General features: G+C 41.5%; 1 protein-coding gene across 9 annotated transcripts in view; it reads right to left on the bottom strand.

Moving 5' to 3' along the window:
* rnf220a (ring finger protein 220a) overlaps positions 1-16160 on the bottom strand; it is a 279714-nt gene that overhangs the window by 211989 nt on the left and 51565 nt on the right. For all 9 annotated transcript variants that reach the window (XM_059344375.1, XM_059344374.1, XM_059344368.1 and 6 more), the window contains one exon: positions 10555-11736. In XM_059344375.1, coding sequence (XP_059200358.1) covers positions 10555-11209 — 655 coding nt within the window. In that variant the 5' untranslated portion in view covers positions 11210-11736. The remainder of the gene's footprint in view (positions 1-10554; positions 11737-16160) is intronic.

Here is a 16160-nt window from a genome sequence, read left to right on the forward strand (position 1 = left end):
CTGAACGCCGGAGCTCTCTTGAGAAATAAGCTCCTGGCAGCCTTGCAGGGACACTTACAGACTTGGAGATGTACAACATGAAGCATTGTACGGAGCAGAATACACATTAACACTGTAGATCATTTTCAAATTAATTGGGATTCTTTGGTGAAGTTAAACCACGACTTAGAGGATTACCACAGCTTTTCCCTCGAGCTTTACTGAAGAGGATAAACACGTTGGAGCCCATTCACTCTTTTCACCACCACTGGAAACGCTGGCAATAACACACACAGTGTATTTACAGTGCACAGTGTGTGCATTTTTGGGGTGTACGGAAATATCAATGCACTTGAGTATTGCAATATTACGATGTGTGATACTGTATCGATACATGATCGATAGTTTACATGCAAAGATTCGTAGCAGACAGGCTGCACACTGACTGCATAAAAAAAGTTTGCTTTTTTTAATGCTTTTTTTTATGCATAGTAGTTATGTGTTCTTTAACCCTCCTCTTATGTTGAAGGTCAAATTGACCCATTTTAAAGTTTAAAAAAAAAAAAAAAAAAGAATAGTTAAAGTATTTTGTCATAAAAAGAAGGAAATTAAAAATTGAAAATACATTTTTTTTAAATCAGTGTCATGTAAAACCACTGTATTTTAGACGGAGGTCTTTCCAATGTACATAAAACAAGTTTTAACATGCATTTTTTATGAAAAAAAGAGTGAATTATCCTCATTGAACCATGGCCTGTGAGAGGTAAAGAACACCATTGCACTAAATATTGATTAAAATGGTTAGTGATGGAGTTATTAATGAAATATAGAAGCAATGTTTTTTTTTGTTTTTTTTGGTTTCTGACACTTTTTTGACAATTAAACAAATTAATTTGAAAAAACAAACAAAAACAGAGGGTTTCAATATGATAGTTCCCTAAAAATATATTTAAAAACCCCATTTTATTGCAATATATTGAATTGTTTACAACAAATCAATGAGCTTTGGTGATGAATAAAAAAAAAAAAAATCCTGCATCTGCTCTGAAAAATTCCACCAAGTGTAACACAATGTAAAAAGACAGTAAGGCGAAAGTTCAGGGTTATGGTATGCAAGGACCTTAGCTTGTGTGTGAGCCTGTGTGTGTGTGTGTGTGTGTGTGTGTGTACACATATTAAAAGCCAAATGTGTGTTGTGTTGCCAGGTGTGCTGGTTGTATGAGGCTCAGTGGAGTTTTAACGCAGAGTTTTTATTGGCCAAAGCTGACATCACCAGGGGAACAAAGTGGAATTCCGGAACTCGGGACGTTACGGACCTGGGCCTGTGTGTATGTGTGTGTGTGTGTGTGTTCTTGTACTTCCTACATAGTGAGGACCACAACACATTTTTAACCAACAGAGTGAGGACATTTTTGCAAAGTCAGGACATTTTGGCCGGTCCTCACTTCTTTAAAGGCTTTTTTGAGATTTCAGGTTTTGTTTTAAGGGTTAAAGGTTACATGATAATGATAATTAACTGAAACTATTGTGCGGTTACAAAACTAACTAAAATTATAGTGAAAATGTCCTTCATTTTCGTCTTTGTCAACTTTTTTCATAGTTTAAAGATAGCATTTAAAAAAAAAATACAAAACTAAAACTAGCAAACTCACTCTAAAAACTCATTAAAACTAACAACAACAAATTTAAAACTAAAACTAATGAAAAATCCAAAACTATTATAACCTTGCAAGGGAATTCACTGTTCCGATGAGGGTCCCCACAAAGATAGTAGTACAAGAGTGTGTGTGTGTTGTGTGTGTCTCTCTGCTACATGAATTGTGTCATTTTCCCTTCAAAGCAACATGTTCTGAATGAAAAGTGACATCCTGTCCTGATTTTTTACATGTTTCCACCATTATTAATATTCCTGATTGAAGTAAAACAGCAGTAGGAACAAGTGAAGTGTCATGACGCCACATTAGCAGGTGTTTGCCCATTTCAATAAATACTATTCCTACTTTAAGAGTGAGAAAAATGAAATGACTTCTGAGGCTGGAGAATATTTTGCAGAGGGAATCCTCTCATCTCATCTGCTCTCCTTCATTTGCTTTACACCGGCTCCAGCGGCTCATTTGTGTAACCTACTCCCCTCACACACACACACACACACACACACACACACAGTGATCTGTGTCCAAATGGAGTGGCTGGGCCGACAAAAGGCTCGACAGGAAGCGACTAATCCTTGATCTGCGCAGCGTCGCAACAATGACCGCAAGACGACTCTCACCAAGTGACACACACACACACACACACACACACACACACACACACACATAGACAATTGCTGCTTGCTTCCAGTTGCCACCCAGTGAGAGAGAAAGGGAGGGGAGAGGACTGGCTTGGAAAAGAATATTCACAGATTCCAGTGATTAAAAAAATAAAAAATAAATTTCCAAGAGCAAACTTTAAGTCCCGATAAACAGAAAGTGAAAGCTTTATGTTAACCTGTATGTGACTGTATGGATGTGAAGCTTGAAGGCTGGTGTTGACAGGGAAACAGACACACACTCCTCACCCTGGGGGAGCTGCCAGGAGGGCAGAAGGGCACACACTTGGGGGTAAACAAAGCCACCACAAGTAGGACAGTACCCGGTGTGTGTGTGTGTGTGTGTGTGTGTGTGTGTGGGTGGGTGAGTGTGTGTGTGTGTGTGGCACAAAGTGGAGACTGACAGGGAGGCAACATGAGAGGGACAAGCCTTTTAACATCTGGCTAAGCACTGACAGGAAGACACACACACACACACACACACACACACATACACACAGGAGCAGGCAGGCAGGCAGGCGAGTCCCAGTCCTAATTATTAGAACACTCTTACTTAACTTAACCCTGCCACTAGACCGTGACAGGCAGAGATGGAGGGGGGGAGGGGGGGCGGAGGGAGAGGTGGAGCAGGGCAGATTTTTGTGAGGACAAGGAGAAGGAGGAGAAGGATGAGGAGGATGAGCCTTGTGTCTCCTTGGTTGGTTTTTTAACTCCTTACATGCCACGACAGGGGAGGGAATCAACGTGGGGGGGAAAAATCGATACAGCATAGTATCGCGATATTTTGCGCTGCAATATTGTATCGATTCATGGACAGCAAGTATCGATATTTAGCGTTTATTTAGCAGAAGTATTTTTACCATTTTTTTGGGCTCAGCACCATGGGAGACAGGGCTTTCTGTGCTGCTGCCCCACGGCTGTGGAACGGCCTTCCTGACACCCTGAGGGCACCACAGTCCATAGATACTTTTAAAAAAGGACTAAAACTTTCCTTTTTAGCAAAACCTTTGGTTCCTCTCATCTAGATGGTTTTTAGATTATGTATGTATGTATATATGTATACTTTTTCTTCTGTTTTTAGCTGTTTTTTTTTCCTTTTTTATCCTTTTTATTGCCTTTTTATCGCCTTTTCAAAATAAAAGCATCACAACATTGTTAAACACCTTGAAAATGTACAAACATGAAAAACAAGCTATAATACAAAAACACAAATAGGAAGCTGACTAAAGGACAGTTTACAGTTGTGTTTAAAATAAATGGAATAGTGATATAGTGATTGGAGTATTTACTACTTTTTACTGCTATATTTGATTCACTTCACATTAACAGTCTTATCATAACATGTATTCTTATCAGTAGCAGCTCAAAACCAGATAATTTACAGTATTTTATAAAGTGATTGAATTAATATTGAGCAGAATTTAGTTCAGAGTTTTGGTCCGGCCCCTGCAACCTTCGTGGTATTGGTCATGTGGCCCCTTGGGGACATTAATTGCCCACCCCTGTATTAGACTGTTATGCTTTTGACCTGTAGCACTTTGAGATTTCCTCTAATGTAAAGTGCATTACAAATAAAATGTATTATTATTATTATTATTATTATTATTATTATATATACTGGTAGAAATATACTGGAGAGTCACTGGTATCACCGTATTAAACTAGAAGATCTAAGGAGTCTATAGGCACCGTGAGCGTCATGATATCGTGTCGGGAAGTTGTCGATTGTTTTAGCTACATGCTAAAGACGCTGGGACCAAGGTATGTGACTCTGTTGCAACTTTATTTCACTGACGAAATGTTGCAATTGTTGTCATCATTACATGTTTTATATCAGTTATTTAGTCTTATTTGACAAAACAAGTCTTGATTTAATGTAATGGACACCAAACATTAAATTTTTTACATTACATTACATGTCATTTAGCAGACGCTTTTGTCCAAAGTGACTTACAATAAGTGCATTCAACCTGATGGTACTAGACATAGACCATAGGAATCAAGTAAGTACATAACTTTAAGAGCTAACTGTCATTGCTAAAGGAGTGCTATATGTTAAAGAAGAAAAGAAGAGAAAAGAATATTTTTTTTTTTTTTCAAACGCAGTTAAACAGTTAAATCGCAATATATTTTAATCACAATACTCAACATATCGCAAAATGCTTAAAATCGCAATAATATCGTATCGTGATAAGTATTAGGATAATATTTTATCGTGGGGCTCCTGATGATTCACACCTCAGAAAATGTTAAAATTAACAGTCCAAGCACCGCCCACATGCTTTGATTGACAGGTGGTGTGTGGGATCCCTAACTAAACTAAATACAAAACAAAATCTGTTTGTCATCCATCAACATCAGTCTCACTGTCATCCATCTTCCCCTTTGTGAGAACTCTATTTTTACCCCGGTTTATTTTTCTACACTACAATAATTTGGTGTTCTACTCGTCCCCGGAAAAAGAAACAACACACATGACATTTGCTCTGCGAGGATAAACAAAGAAAAGGAGGCAACACCAAAAAAAGAACAGAAGAAAAGGCGAAGAGGATGAAGAGGAGGAGGAGGAGGCCTCTCGCTGTGTGTTTTAACAGCTGTGTGTGTGTGATGATGGGAGAAATGGGTCTCCAGGCAAGTTTTCACTCCTCATATCTTGGATTATGTCAGTTTTTTTCATCAGTTTCGGTAAAAGGAGGCACCTTCTGTCAGTGATATGACTAAAATGTATTAAAAACAAGCAGAATAAGTGTGAAAACTACACAAATTCAGCGATATGAACCTGTCCGTGGTGCTGTTTTTTGTCAAATTCTTCTGCTTTTATGTCAGTCGGGCAGATGGGATCTGCATTTCAGCTCACCATCCTCCCTCTTTCCTTCTTTCCCTCCTTTCCACAACCTTTTTTTCCTTATTGCTTTTATCCTTTCTTTTATCTCAACCCCCTCCCTCGCTTCCTCTCTGCGCTAAAAGAATTCTTTCTTTCCCCGCCAACCATTTCTGTTGCTTTTTTCAGTTGTACATTTGTCTCCTTGTTGACTTTTGTCGGTCTTATTTTGTCGTATTTAGTCGGCTTTCTTAACCCTCTGGAGTCCATCTATTCATTGAAAATACACATGTTTTATTTACAGTAATAACTTTATTTATATATGATATATAGACAAGCTGAGAAAGCCAGTTGAGACTGTAATCAAAGGGGCTTTCACAGTGTGCCATTTATGTTTCTAGACCTTTTTTAAAATGTGAACTTTCTGTCTACAATGAAAACTACTATTAGTTTTAATATATATGCAAATAGACTGTTTTGCAGTTTATTATTTATTATTTTTTCTGCTGTTTTTGTGTGTATAAATGGTAAAAAAAAAAAAAAAAAAAAAAAAAAGGTACATTTCCATAGAAACCTGTGTCTTTTGTTTGTATTTTGGGTTCCTGGCAGCTTTATACTTTAATTAAAATAAAATGAAAAATTTGATAGCCAAGTTTGTGTGGAGAAAATGGAGCCATGCATGTGATGTAAGGACAGACTGAAAGATGCTGAACAGAGACAGTAATGAATGCACAGGAAGTTGACAAATTTGAACCAAAATCTGCTGGACTTCCGAGGTTTAATATGTGAAGAAAAAAATGTGAAAACTGAAAGACTGAAAGGGGGAAAAAAAGGAAAAAGAAAGGGAAGATGAGGAAGCTGGGTTAGGCATTCAGGGTCAGGTTCAGTGTAAATCTCTCAGCCTTGTAAATGCGGAGAGCGGAGAGAATGTAAACAAACAGACTACAGCTGTCACACACTCATGTGAGGCGATGCACACACACACACCACACATACACATAGAGAGGAAGCGAAGGAGGGAGGAAGTGAAGGAAAAAATGATGGAGAGAAGAAAGGATAAGTAAGAGGCAGAGGAAAACAAAGATGATGGAACGTGCTGGATGCTAAGACACACACACACGTCGTGCAAAAAACACCAAATCCCCTCCACAAACAAACAAGAGCACTGTGGAGGAGGGGGTTGTGTCATTTGTCAACATTCCCATTAATTCAAATCACACATCCCATAATTCCATTCTCTTTTCTACTGTATACACACACGAAAAAAACCCTCCTCTGCTCTGCAGCCCTTCATTCCTGAGCTAAAACCTTCCAATGTGAATACAGTAAATGCTAATAGCTTTTACAATAATATGACATGCATAGTCCTCTTAAGGCATGATGGGGCCTTTATGTGCAGGTTTAGCGGCTGACAGGTTAGCGGGTTTAGTTAACAGCCAACGTGCCTGCCGGTGCAGTGGGAGGATTTGGGAGGGCTTAGCACAGAGTAGGCCACTGTTGCTTGGAGTGGGATGTGGCAGGCTTGACAGAACTGCATGCAGGGAAGTTGGAGTTGTAGGGTTTTCAAGTAAAGTGTGGTAATATCAGTTTTTAGTGTGCAAAGGAAAGGAAAGGATCACTTTAACCCTCTGGGGTCTGAGCCTATTTTGTCCGTTTTTGAATACTTTAGATTTTTCCCTTCATGTACCACCTAAAAAATGTTTACTATAGCCATATTTGGTATCCATTTTTTCTTCACCTATATGATCTGACAGTTATTTTCTCACTTTAACCTACTTTATCAACATATTGAGCGCAAAAATCATGGAATCCGAGTTGAACATTTTACTATTTACTACAATAAAAAACACAAATATGATCAATGAACTGTTTTGGAACTTGAAAATGTAAACATAGGATACAAATATGAACATATAAAAAGGTAAACATTTAAATATAATAAAACTATATACAAAAAGTCCCATAAAAACATGTATATTTATAGACTTTTTTCCATGTTAGCTGCAACTCTTCAAAACAAACTATGTGGAATTACACAGAGAGCTACACCAACGCTCAAATATTTCTGTACTATCAAATTAAAACTATCATATCTTTGGTTTTACATGAGCTAGGGATGTCAAACAAAAACTAGGAGAAAGTTTCAAGTCTGTACTTTGGAGTGAAGTTGTATTTCTGTACTGTCTATGTAAATGTTCTCGTCGTCACTGAGCGAATTCCATTGGCTGATGAGGAATATGACCAGAAAATGCTAGGACCTTGAGTTAAGATTGTTTTGTTACAACTCTAGAACCAACATGTGATGTGTAGCCCAGGCAGCAATATGTAATTAATTTAGTAGAAAGATATCAGCAATTTAATGACAGCTATAAATCGTATCTAATATCAACATGATTAAGATACAGATTTAATGGCACAAATGGATTCAAAGTCCACAAGACAGACTTGAATCTACAATGTCATGCTTGCACTGGTTGTACCCTTGTGAGTTGGAGCCTGGAAGTGAATACTGGTAATTAAAGGGGACATATCGAACTCATTTTCAGGTTCATACTGTATTTGGGGTTTCTATTAGAACATAGTTTACATGCTTTAATGTTGAAAAACACACTGTATTTTTCTTAAATTGTTTATTTGATAATATGTGTTTACACTCTCTGTCTAAAACGATCTGTTTTAGCACCTGTCCCTTTAAGGCCTGCTCCCAAAAAAAGCTCAGTCTGCTTTGATTGATTGCTATTTGTGTCTCTGCACCATCATTGCAGCCAGGGAATGACTGCAGCGGCCTTGTAGTGGCACTTTCTATCTAAATATTGTATATTTGTGACATCACAAACTTACAGAAGTCCAAACGGCTCACTTAAAGGCACCGCTTCTGAATACAAGCTGTGTGGGTTTCTCTGTCGATTGAGCATTTTGATACTTTCACAGTATTTATATATCACCCACTCCTGCTTTTATAACAAAAAAAGACATGAAAATCTGCACTTTTTACAATATAATGCCTTTAAAGTTTTTGGAAACATATGAAACTTAATCTAGCAGTGTAAAACATTTATTTCCCATCATATATTTTCAAACTCCTGCCAATAAAATTCAATTTTTTTGTAGCAGAATCTTTTTATGACGGCGTATGATGCCAAGCATTATAAACCTCTTTTCACTGTGAGATTTCTGAGCGGCATGTGTGAAGCAGCGCGAAGGCTGCTAGTTAGCTAATGTGTGTGTGAAGCAGCGAGAGCACTGTTCTCATGGGATTGTACCAAAGTGTTGTTTGTTCTTTACGCCTCCACTGGATAGCCAAAACCAGTGAAGGAGAACCCATAATTCTTTGCTGTAAGCAGTGCCTCTGCACATCCAATTGCATTAGAAGCCTATGGTAGAGGTGGAGGCTACTTGTGCCAAGATTTAACCTGATTAGATACAGATTCAGCCGTTCCAAAAGGCAGCACAGGAGCCCTGTATCCATCTCCCATTCTATTTCTGGCCCGAGTTTTAATGCTTACAAATCTGCAGTGATAACGTGGCACAATCACGGTTCAGCAAGGCACTTTGCCAGTATCATTTGCTCAAAGCCGCAAAATGTGGATTTCAAATGCATGTGAAAAAGGTTTTAAATCAGCAGTCTAATGAGACGACAATGGGATCCAATTCCGTGGCCGAGTTGTCATTTCCTCCTTTCTTCCTCGTCCCTTTTCCCTCTCCCTTACTTTATGTGCTTCTTTGATATCTCTCTCCTCCTTCTCATTCCTCCCCAGCCAGCCAGCCAGCCAGCCACCGGGTGTCATTTTCCCAATTTCCTTCCCTTCATTCCTTCCCTCATCCCTCTCTTTCTCACCCTCTCTGTCTCTCCTGCGGTGGTCTTTTTATCGGATCAGTCTCAGGTCGTCGCCTCTGTCTCTCATGTGTTCCATCAAGGATGCACCCCACACACACACACACACACACACACAGAAGCTCTCCTTGGTCTGCAAGAGGTGGAGGAGGAATGAAAGACGGGATATAGAAGTAAAAACAACAAAAGGACAGATGAGGTGGATTTAAGAAAGGCGACAGAATGATGAAAAGCAGAGAGAAAGGCGTGCTCTTTTACTTAAATTATACACTATAGGCACGTCTCTGTCTGTCTCTCTCCTAATTTGTCACCGAGATCCGATGCAGCTTGTTGACATGTGTAGGAGATGTCGGTGATCATGCTGAGAGCTGTTTGTGTGTCTGGAAGAGTGTTTGTGTGTTTGCGCTTGGAGCTCTTACAACCCCTCTCCCACCCCCCCATTTATTACACACACACAAACACACACATGGCCTGCCAAGGTTTTGGGTATGTGGGTAAATCTTTTGGCAACAGGGCTGCCAGCGTGGAGCTATGATGAATGCTGATGGCAAAGAGCATGGCCGGTCTCTGAACCAGTCACTCACACACACACACACACACATTCACACACACCCTACACACACACACACACAAACACTAATCAGATTCCCAGTGCGTGAGGGCCAAATGGCATCCTTCCACTGGTGAATGCTAATGTGACCAGTGGAGCTTGTGGGCTTGTGAAACAAGGATGGGGAGAGCCAGGAGAGATGATGACAAGAGAACATAGATGGGATTGTTTATTGGCGTGTGTGATGCTAGTGTGTAAAAATTTGCATTCTTTTACAAATTGCAGCAAGTTGTACTTTGGTTTTAATTTCAGAGTCAGAATTAGATTTGTCTGTGTGTGTGTGTGTGTGTGTGTGTGTGTGTGTGTGTGTGTGTGTGCAGGTGTCTTGTTTGCATGTTTAAAAAATTAGAATTGTAGAATAATCATTGAATGTGTTGGTTCACAGTCATCACAGACTATACATCAGGGCAAGCATTTATATTTAAAAAAAAAACTGACACAAAAAGCATAATGGAAAAGTGATGTGATGCAACCCTTCATTAACATATTTCCGATCATTACAAGAATGCATTGGGGCTGATTTGCACTGGAGGAGACTTTCACAACCATAAAGTGTAAGTAAGTCAGTGAGATTTGGGTGTAAATGTATTGTTGTGTGAACACATTATGCAATAACTTTGTCCAAATATGCCAAACGAGTGATTCAAATGGGTGACAAATACGTATATGTAAGTACAACCCAACATTATGTGTCTTATTAACCACAAATCAGCCTGATGTTCCTTCAGAGTCTTTGAACTCTACTGGAAGCATGAACATCACTCATCATAAAGATATTATCTCATTTTACATTTTGATATATTTGAGAAGATCATTGCCTAACATGTTGCTCCTAAATCTCTCAATGGTGACCAATGGGGGTTGAGATCTGATAACTGCAAAGATCCATATGATTCACTGTAATATTGACCTGTAATATTACATGTTTTTGCTACCATTTGTCACCCATCTGTATGTGTAGTACAATGCAGTTTTAGTTTCCTTGAATGGGTACTTACAGCGCTCGATGCGGTCCTCAGGGCTGGAGGAAGTTTCTCGATCAGACAGGAGGCCCGACACGGCGAAGATCTTTTTCCCACTGTCCTCCACTGCTTTCAAGGCGCTGCTCGGCGAACCTCCAGGGGGGATCTGGGCGCCGCCAAAGTCGTACTCTTTCCCCTCTGCATCAGAGTACCGCAGGTGGGGTGAAGCATCTGCATCCAGGCAGCCTTTGAGGCGCTTGGCTGGGGTGAAAGCAGACTGATACCCGCCTGGAACTCCGTCCCGATCTTCCGGAGGCGAGGCGAAGGGCCTGAAGGCGCCGACGCCGCTGTGATTCAGCATGCTGATTGGCGAGCAGTCCAGGTTTGGTGGGGCGAACTGATGATGGAGGTGGAGGAGGGATGGAGGAAAATCTCTGTTGGGGAATCCTGGCGGGACTCCGCCTTGGCGATGGTACATTGATGCAAAAGTGTACGAACCATTATTGAACGGCAAATGGACGTCTTTCTCAACAGAAACAGGGACGCCAAAGGGACGCGGCTGCTGGCAGGGAATCGAAGCGTCGCGAGAGGCTTCAGCAGTGGAGGCCAGGACCATGAGGGCCGGGGAGGCCAAGGGATTGGGCAAGTAGGAGGAGCTCTCCATCTTGAAGGCTGCCCTGTGAAGATCCATGTCTGGACGGGAGAAAAAAAGTTGTAAGGACTTTAGGGGAGGAGGAGATGTTTCCTCCTCAATAAAGTTTTTCCACAATGTCCAAGACCCTTGGAAAGGGTCTGAGGAAGTCAGGAACTATGGGTTGGAGACTTGGAGGGGCTCTGAAAGGAGCCGTTCGTACAAAAGGACAGTACTCTTGAAGAGATCAGGCAACGCTCAAATTCAGTTCATTTCTCTTCAGTGGAACTAAAATGAGTAATTTGTCTCCAGCCAAATTCACTTTAGCTCAGTCCAGTCCAGATCATTCCATGCCAGGTAAGTGCCGTTGGGTATATTCAGTCTTTCAGAGACTTCACAGTTTGGATGACTTCAGTCCTGATGATAAATACGATAAATGGTCAAGTTTTCCTCCTGGGTAATAAGCAGAAAAAGACTCCTTTTTGGAGAGTTTGTTGTTTTTTTTTCCAAAGCCGAATGGTCCGGGAGGGGGGGTGGACATCCGTAGGTCGTCAAAGCTGGATCCTCATCTTCATGTGGTCGCCAAACTGAGGAGATACAAAACACAAGTATTAGTTTCATTTTCAAATGCTACTATAATATAATAATAATATAATACTGAATACCACCAGTCGCAAAAAAAAGAAGGTATCAACAAGTTGTGCTGACACCAGTCACAAGAACCGCTGTCTCACCTGTTATGCCAAACTTTACAACGTGACCTCTCAACTGAGCACAAAAAATATGACGGGTAAAGATAATTACACCTCCTTACACATCATTTATTTAGATGATTTGTGCCCTTTGACAGACTTTCCTCTCAGAAATTCTGAACGTTTCTGTTGTTTTGGACAGCCCTGAAAAGATCTTATCCTGTCTGACAAAAGTGCTTAAAATCTGCTCTTTAACATCCGTAATAAAAATTCTAATCCCTCTGCGAGCCCTTTCACATTTATCTCCGACCTCCTCATCTTTTCTTAATGATAGGTACTTTCAGAGACAAGAGGCGTGCTGCTGTTTCAACTGACAAAGATCAATGTCTTGACCTCAATCTGTATGTAGTGGAAAGGCTGCGAGCTGAGTGGAAAATTTTTAATAAAGGAGTGTCTGGAAGCCAGGGCTTGAAGTCAAAACCTTTGGGGACAGAGTGTTCTTATGCGGACACTGTTGTTGGAAGCCACAAATTCAGACCCTCTTGGGAAAAAGTGTCCTCAAGTTGACACTGTTGATGAAATCCTGTAAATCCCTGCCCTTTGACAAAAAGCCAAGAACTATTTCAAACCCAAACTTCTCCCCCCCTTCCCCCTTTTCCTCCTGCTCTTTAAAAAACTTCTCCAAACTGTTTCCACATCACATCTTTTCCATTCCGATCTCTACAGCCCTCTACGTCTCATCTCTTTCCAAATGTCCCCTCCTCGTCCTCCATCCTCCTCTAATCTGTCCATCTCCTCCTCTCCTCTCCTTCCTCTTCTCTCCATCTCCTCCTCTCATCTCCCTAGTGCTATCTCTCCTCCCTCCCTCCCTCCCTCTTCCATCTCAGATCTCGGTCTAAGCCGCTTAGTCCTACCATCTCCCAGGATCTTATTGGACCAGAACCACTTGTCTTAAGATAAGGACACACACGCACGTACACTCATTTCACCCACACACACATCTGATAAGAGGCTATGTGGCTCAATGTTCAGCCCGACACTCGACTCGGTGGGGCGAGCACACTTCACACTCTTGCAGGCTATGCGACCCTCTCTCCTATCTCTTTATCTAACCACTTTTAATTCCCCAATTTTAACTATCTGTCCTCCCTTTCTTTTTACATCTCTCCTGTCAATCTCTTCTCCTCTCATCCCTCCCTCCCCCCCGTCTCTCCCGCGCTCTTCTCCCTCGGGTGATTCAGATGGGTGATACCATATCAGACCTCTCCATCTGCCATCCACGAGCCAGAGGAAATCTGACTGAGTGAATAAATTAGCCGTACTTGACCTCACGACCCCCACCGGCATCCGTGGCAACAGAATAGAATCTTCCCTCCCGGGGATTAGATGGGAGCGTGCGATTGGCCGGTCGAAAGGAACGCGGAGAGGCAGCCGATGAAACGACAAAATAACATTTCAGAGATTTTTATCCCCAAAGGGCAAATTGAAGGTGGCTGGCATGTTAAGCGCCTAATATGTTAAAGATTTAGGTGGGTGAAGATGTGCTTGTTGTACATACATGATTGTGGGATTTAGCTCAATATTCTGAGTAAAAAAAAAAAAAAGATGAGCTAGGTTATCATGAATATTTAGCTCATTTTATTAAATCAGATAAATTAAATGCCATTTTGTACAGTTGAAAAATGCCGTTTTTTTATCGTAAAAGTCACCACCGCTATCAAAACACCAATGTGACTGGAAAAGGTCAAACAGGAAGTCGTGTGCACACCTACGTAAACACACAACAAACACAGTATCAAGTAGCGGGCCGCTCCAGACCGGCTTCAAAGCTGCGTTGACTACCAGCCAACATCAAAGGAGAAACTCCCTGGGAAATGAAAGGAGAAAATCTTTTATAGCTATCAGCTGTCCACAACACTCATTCAAATCAATTTCCAAACCTGATCTTGGCTTTGGCACGCTCCCCCAACCTCCCACACACACACACATACACACCAACAACTGGCAGGAGAGGAGAGAGAAGGAGAGAGGAGGAGAGAGGAGGAGAGGGCCCACAGACAGAGAGAGATGGGGAGATGTGAGATGTTTTACATTACCACAAATGTACAGTAGACTGCTGTGGAGTGTTGAGGACGGCTTACGCTAACACGTCTCTGGTCTGGACAGATGCCACAGAGTCACATTACACGCCTCTCTTCCTCCTCCTCCTCCACCTCCTCTTCCCACCCTCTCCTCCCTCCATCCTGGAAATAGCACCTTGAAAATGTAGCCAAGACAAAACTCCTATCTTTCTTTCCCCTTATCCCTTTCTCTGTCTATCAGTTTACTCCCTCTCCTCCCTTTTCCTCCCTCCGTCTTTCTCACTTTTCTCGGCCGGTGTCCTCTCTCTGCTCGCGCTCTATATCAGATCACGCTTTCTCCTGTATAACCTCTAAAGTAGGAGTGTGTCTGAGGTGTTGATAGCAAGGTAATACACTGATAAGTACCGGGATATTTCAATTTTATTATCATTACCCAGCAGGCCGAGGGGCGGCGAGTGAAGGGCCGCCAACGTGAAGCAGCCAATCCAATAAGAGGACACTGGATGTTCCCCTTACAGGCCACGACGGGAGAGGAGAGGAGAGGAGACAGAGGAGGAGAGGAGAGGAGAGGAGAGGAAAAGGGAATAGGATGGAAGAGAGGAAGATGAGGAGAGGAGGAAACTTAAAGGGAGGAGATGAAAGGACTAGGACACAGGAAGAGGAAAATAGAGGAAACAAGATGAGGAAGGAGGAGATGAGAAAATGAGAGGCGAGGAAACAAGGAAAGGAGAGGAAAGGAAAGGAAAGGAAAGGAGAGAGGAGGAGAGGAAAGGAAAGGAAAGGAGAGGAGAGGAGAGGAGAGGAGAGGAGAGGAAAGGAAATGAAAGGAAAGGAAAGGAGAGAGGAGGAGAGGAAAATAGAGGAAACAAGAGGAGGAAATTGGAGATGAGAAAATGAGAGGTGAGGAAACAAGGAGAGGAAAGGAAAGGAAAGGAAAGGAAAGGAAAGGAAAGGAAAGGAAAGGAAAGGAAAGGAAAGGAAAGGAAAGGAAAGGAAAGGAAAGAAAAGGAGAGAAGAGAAGAGGGTGTGATATCAGAGCAAAGGGTACAAATCTCATCTCCCTTGGTGACTGACACAAGCTGGCTGCCTTCTGGCCTACTGGTTTTGTGTGCACATATGTGAAAACACACACACACACACACACATATACACACACACACACACACACACACACACACCCTCTAGAAACTGATACCAGAGAGACTCTAAACTGTCTCCACATTTAACTTTTGTATTCACTTTCCAACATCAGCAACATTATTCTGTGTAATTAACAATAAACTCCACTTGTAACACAACACTGATAGAAGCTCCATCAAGCTCCTAAAAGTCAGCCATGTTTTTCCACCTTATCTCTAAAACAACAATCATAATTCCACATGACATGCACCTATGCATATCATCAATATACAAGCGCAATTACATCGAACGCACACGCGCATAATGTCAGTCGGTGCCACTTACAATCCCATTTGCCACTGAGGGAGACCACCCACACATTGTCTGACACCGGGTATATGCATTTTATAATAGAAAATGTCACAGGGGAACATTTACCACGCTGTCATAATTTGATTACAGTGTGCAAGAATGATACAGCTGTCGGCGCGATATTAAATACAAACAGCGAGGAGGGCTTTTCACGTCAAATCTGCACTTTAAGTGACAATGTCACGCCAGTCTGCAAAATTGCAGTGTCAACAACAATGTGCTTTAACATCATTCTGAGGGGGGATTTCACCTCTGAGGGGGGGCTGCAGGAGGAGAAGTCATAGATCCTATGAGGAATAATTTGTAAATGTGCTCATAAACATTATTATTGTTCTTTAGGAATAATGATAGCGTGTTATTTGCTTGTTGGGGAGACAAAATTGGGTCGTTGATTATTTGATGGTGGCATTAATATTACTTGGTTTCCAAATGTGGAGTGGAATAAAATGTTTCATCTATCTCTCTTCTTTGGTTGGACCAAAGCGGTGAGTTGTGAGGGTAAAGGATCAGAAAAGTGAAAAAGGGAAAATGGGATCCAAATAACTACGCTGGTGACAAAGAGCAGCCGTCTTATCGAAGACGCCCTTTTTGTTGACTGGTCGGGAATAAATATTTTTCTTGCATGGCTGCTTTGAGTGTGTAACTAACGCTTTTGCTGTTCCAACACGGGCGCTGAAAACTTGTCACATCCAGTTTTCCAGTGTGTCTGCTGAGTTTTGGAGAGGAACGAAGAGGAATCCAATTTTT

This window comes from Centropristis striata, chromosome 11, assembly GCF_030273125.1.
Source record: "Centropristis striata isolate RG_2023a ecotype Rhode Island chromosome 11, C.striata_1.0, whole genome shotgun sequence".
NCBI lineage: Eukaryota > Metazoa > Chordata > Actinopteri > Perciformes > Serranidae > Centropristis > Centropristis striata.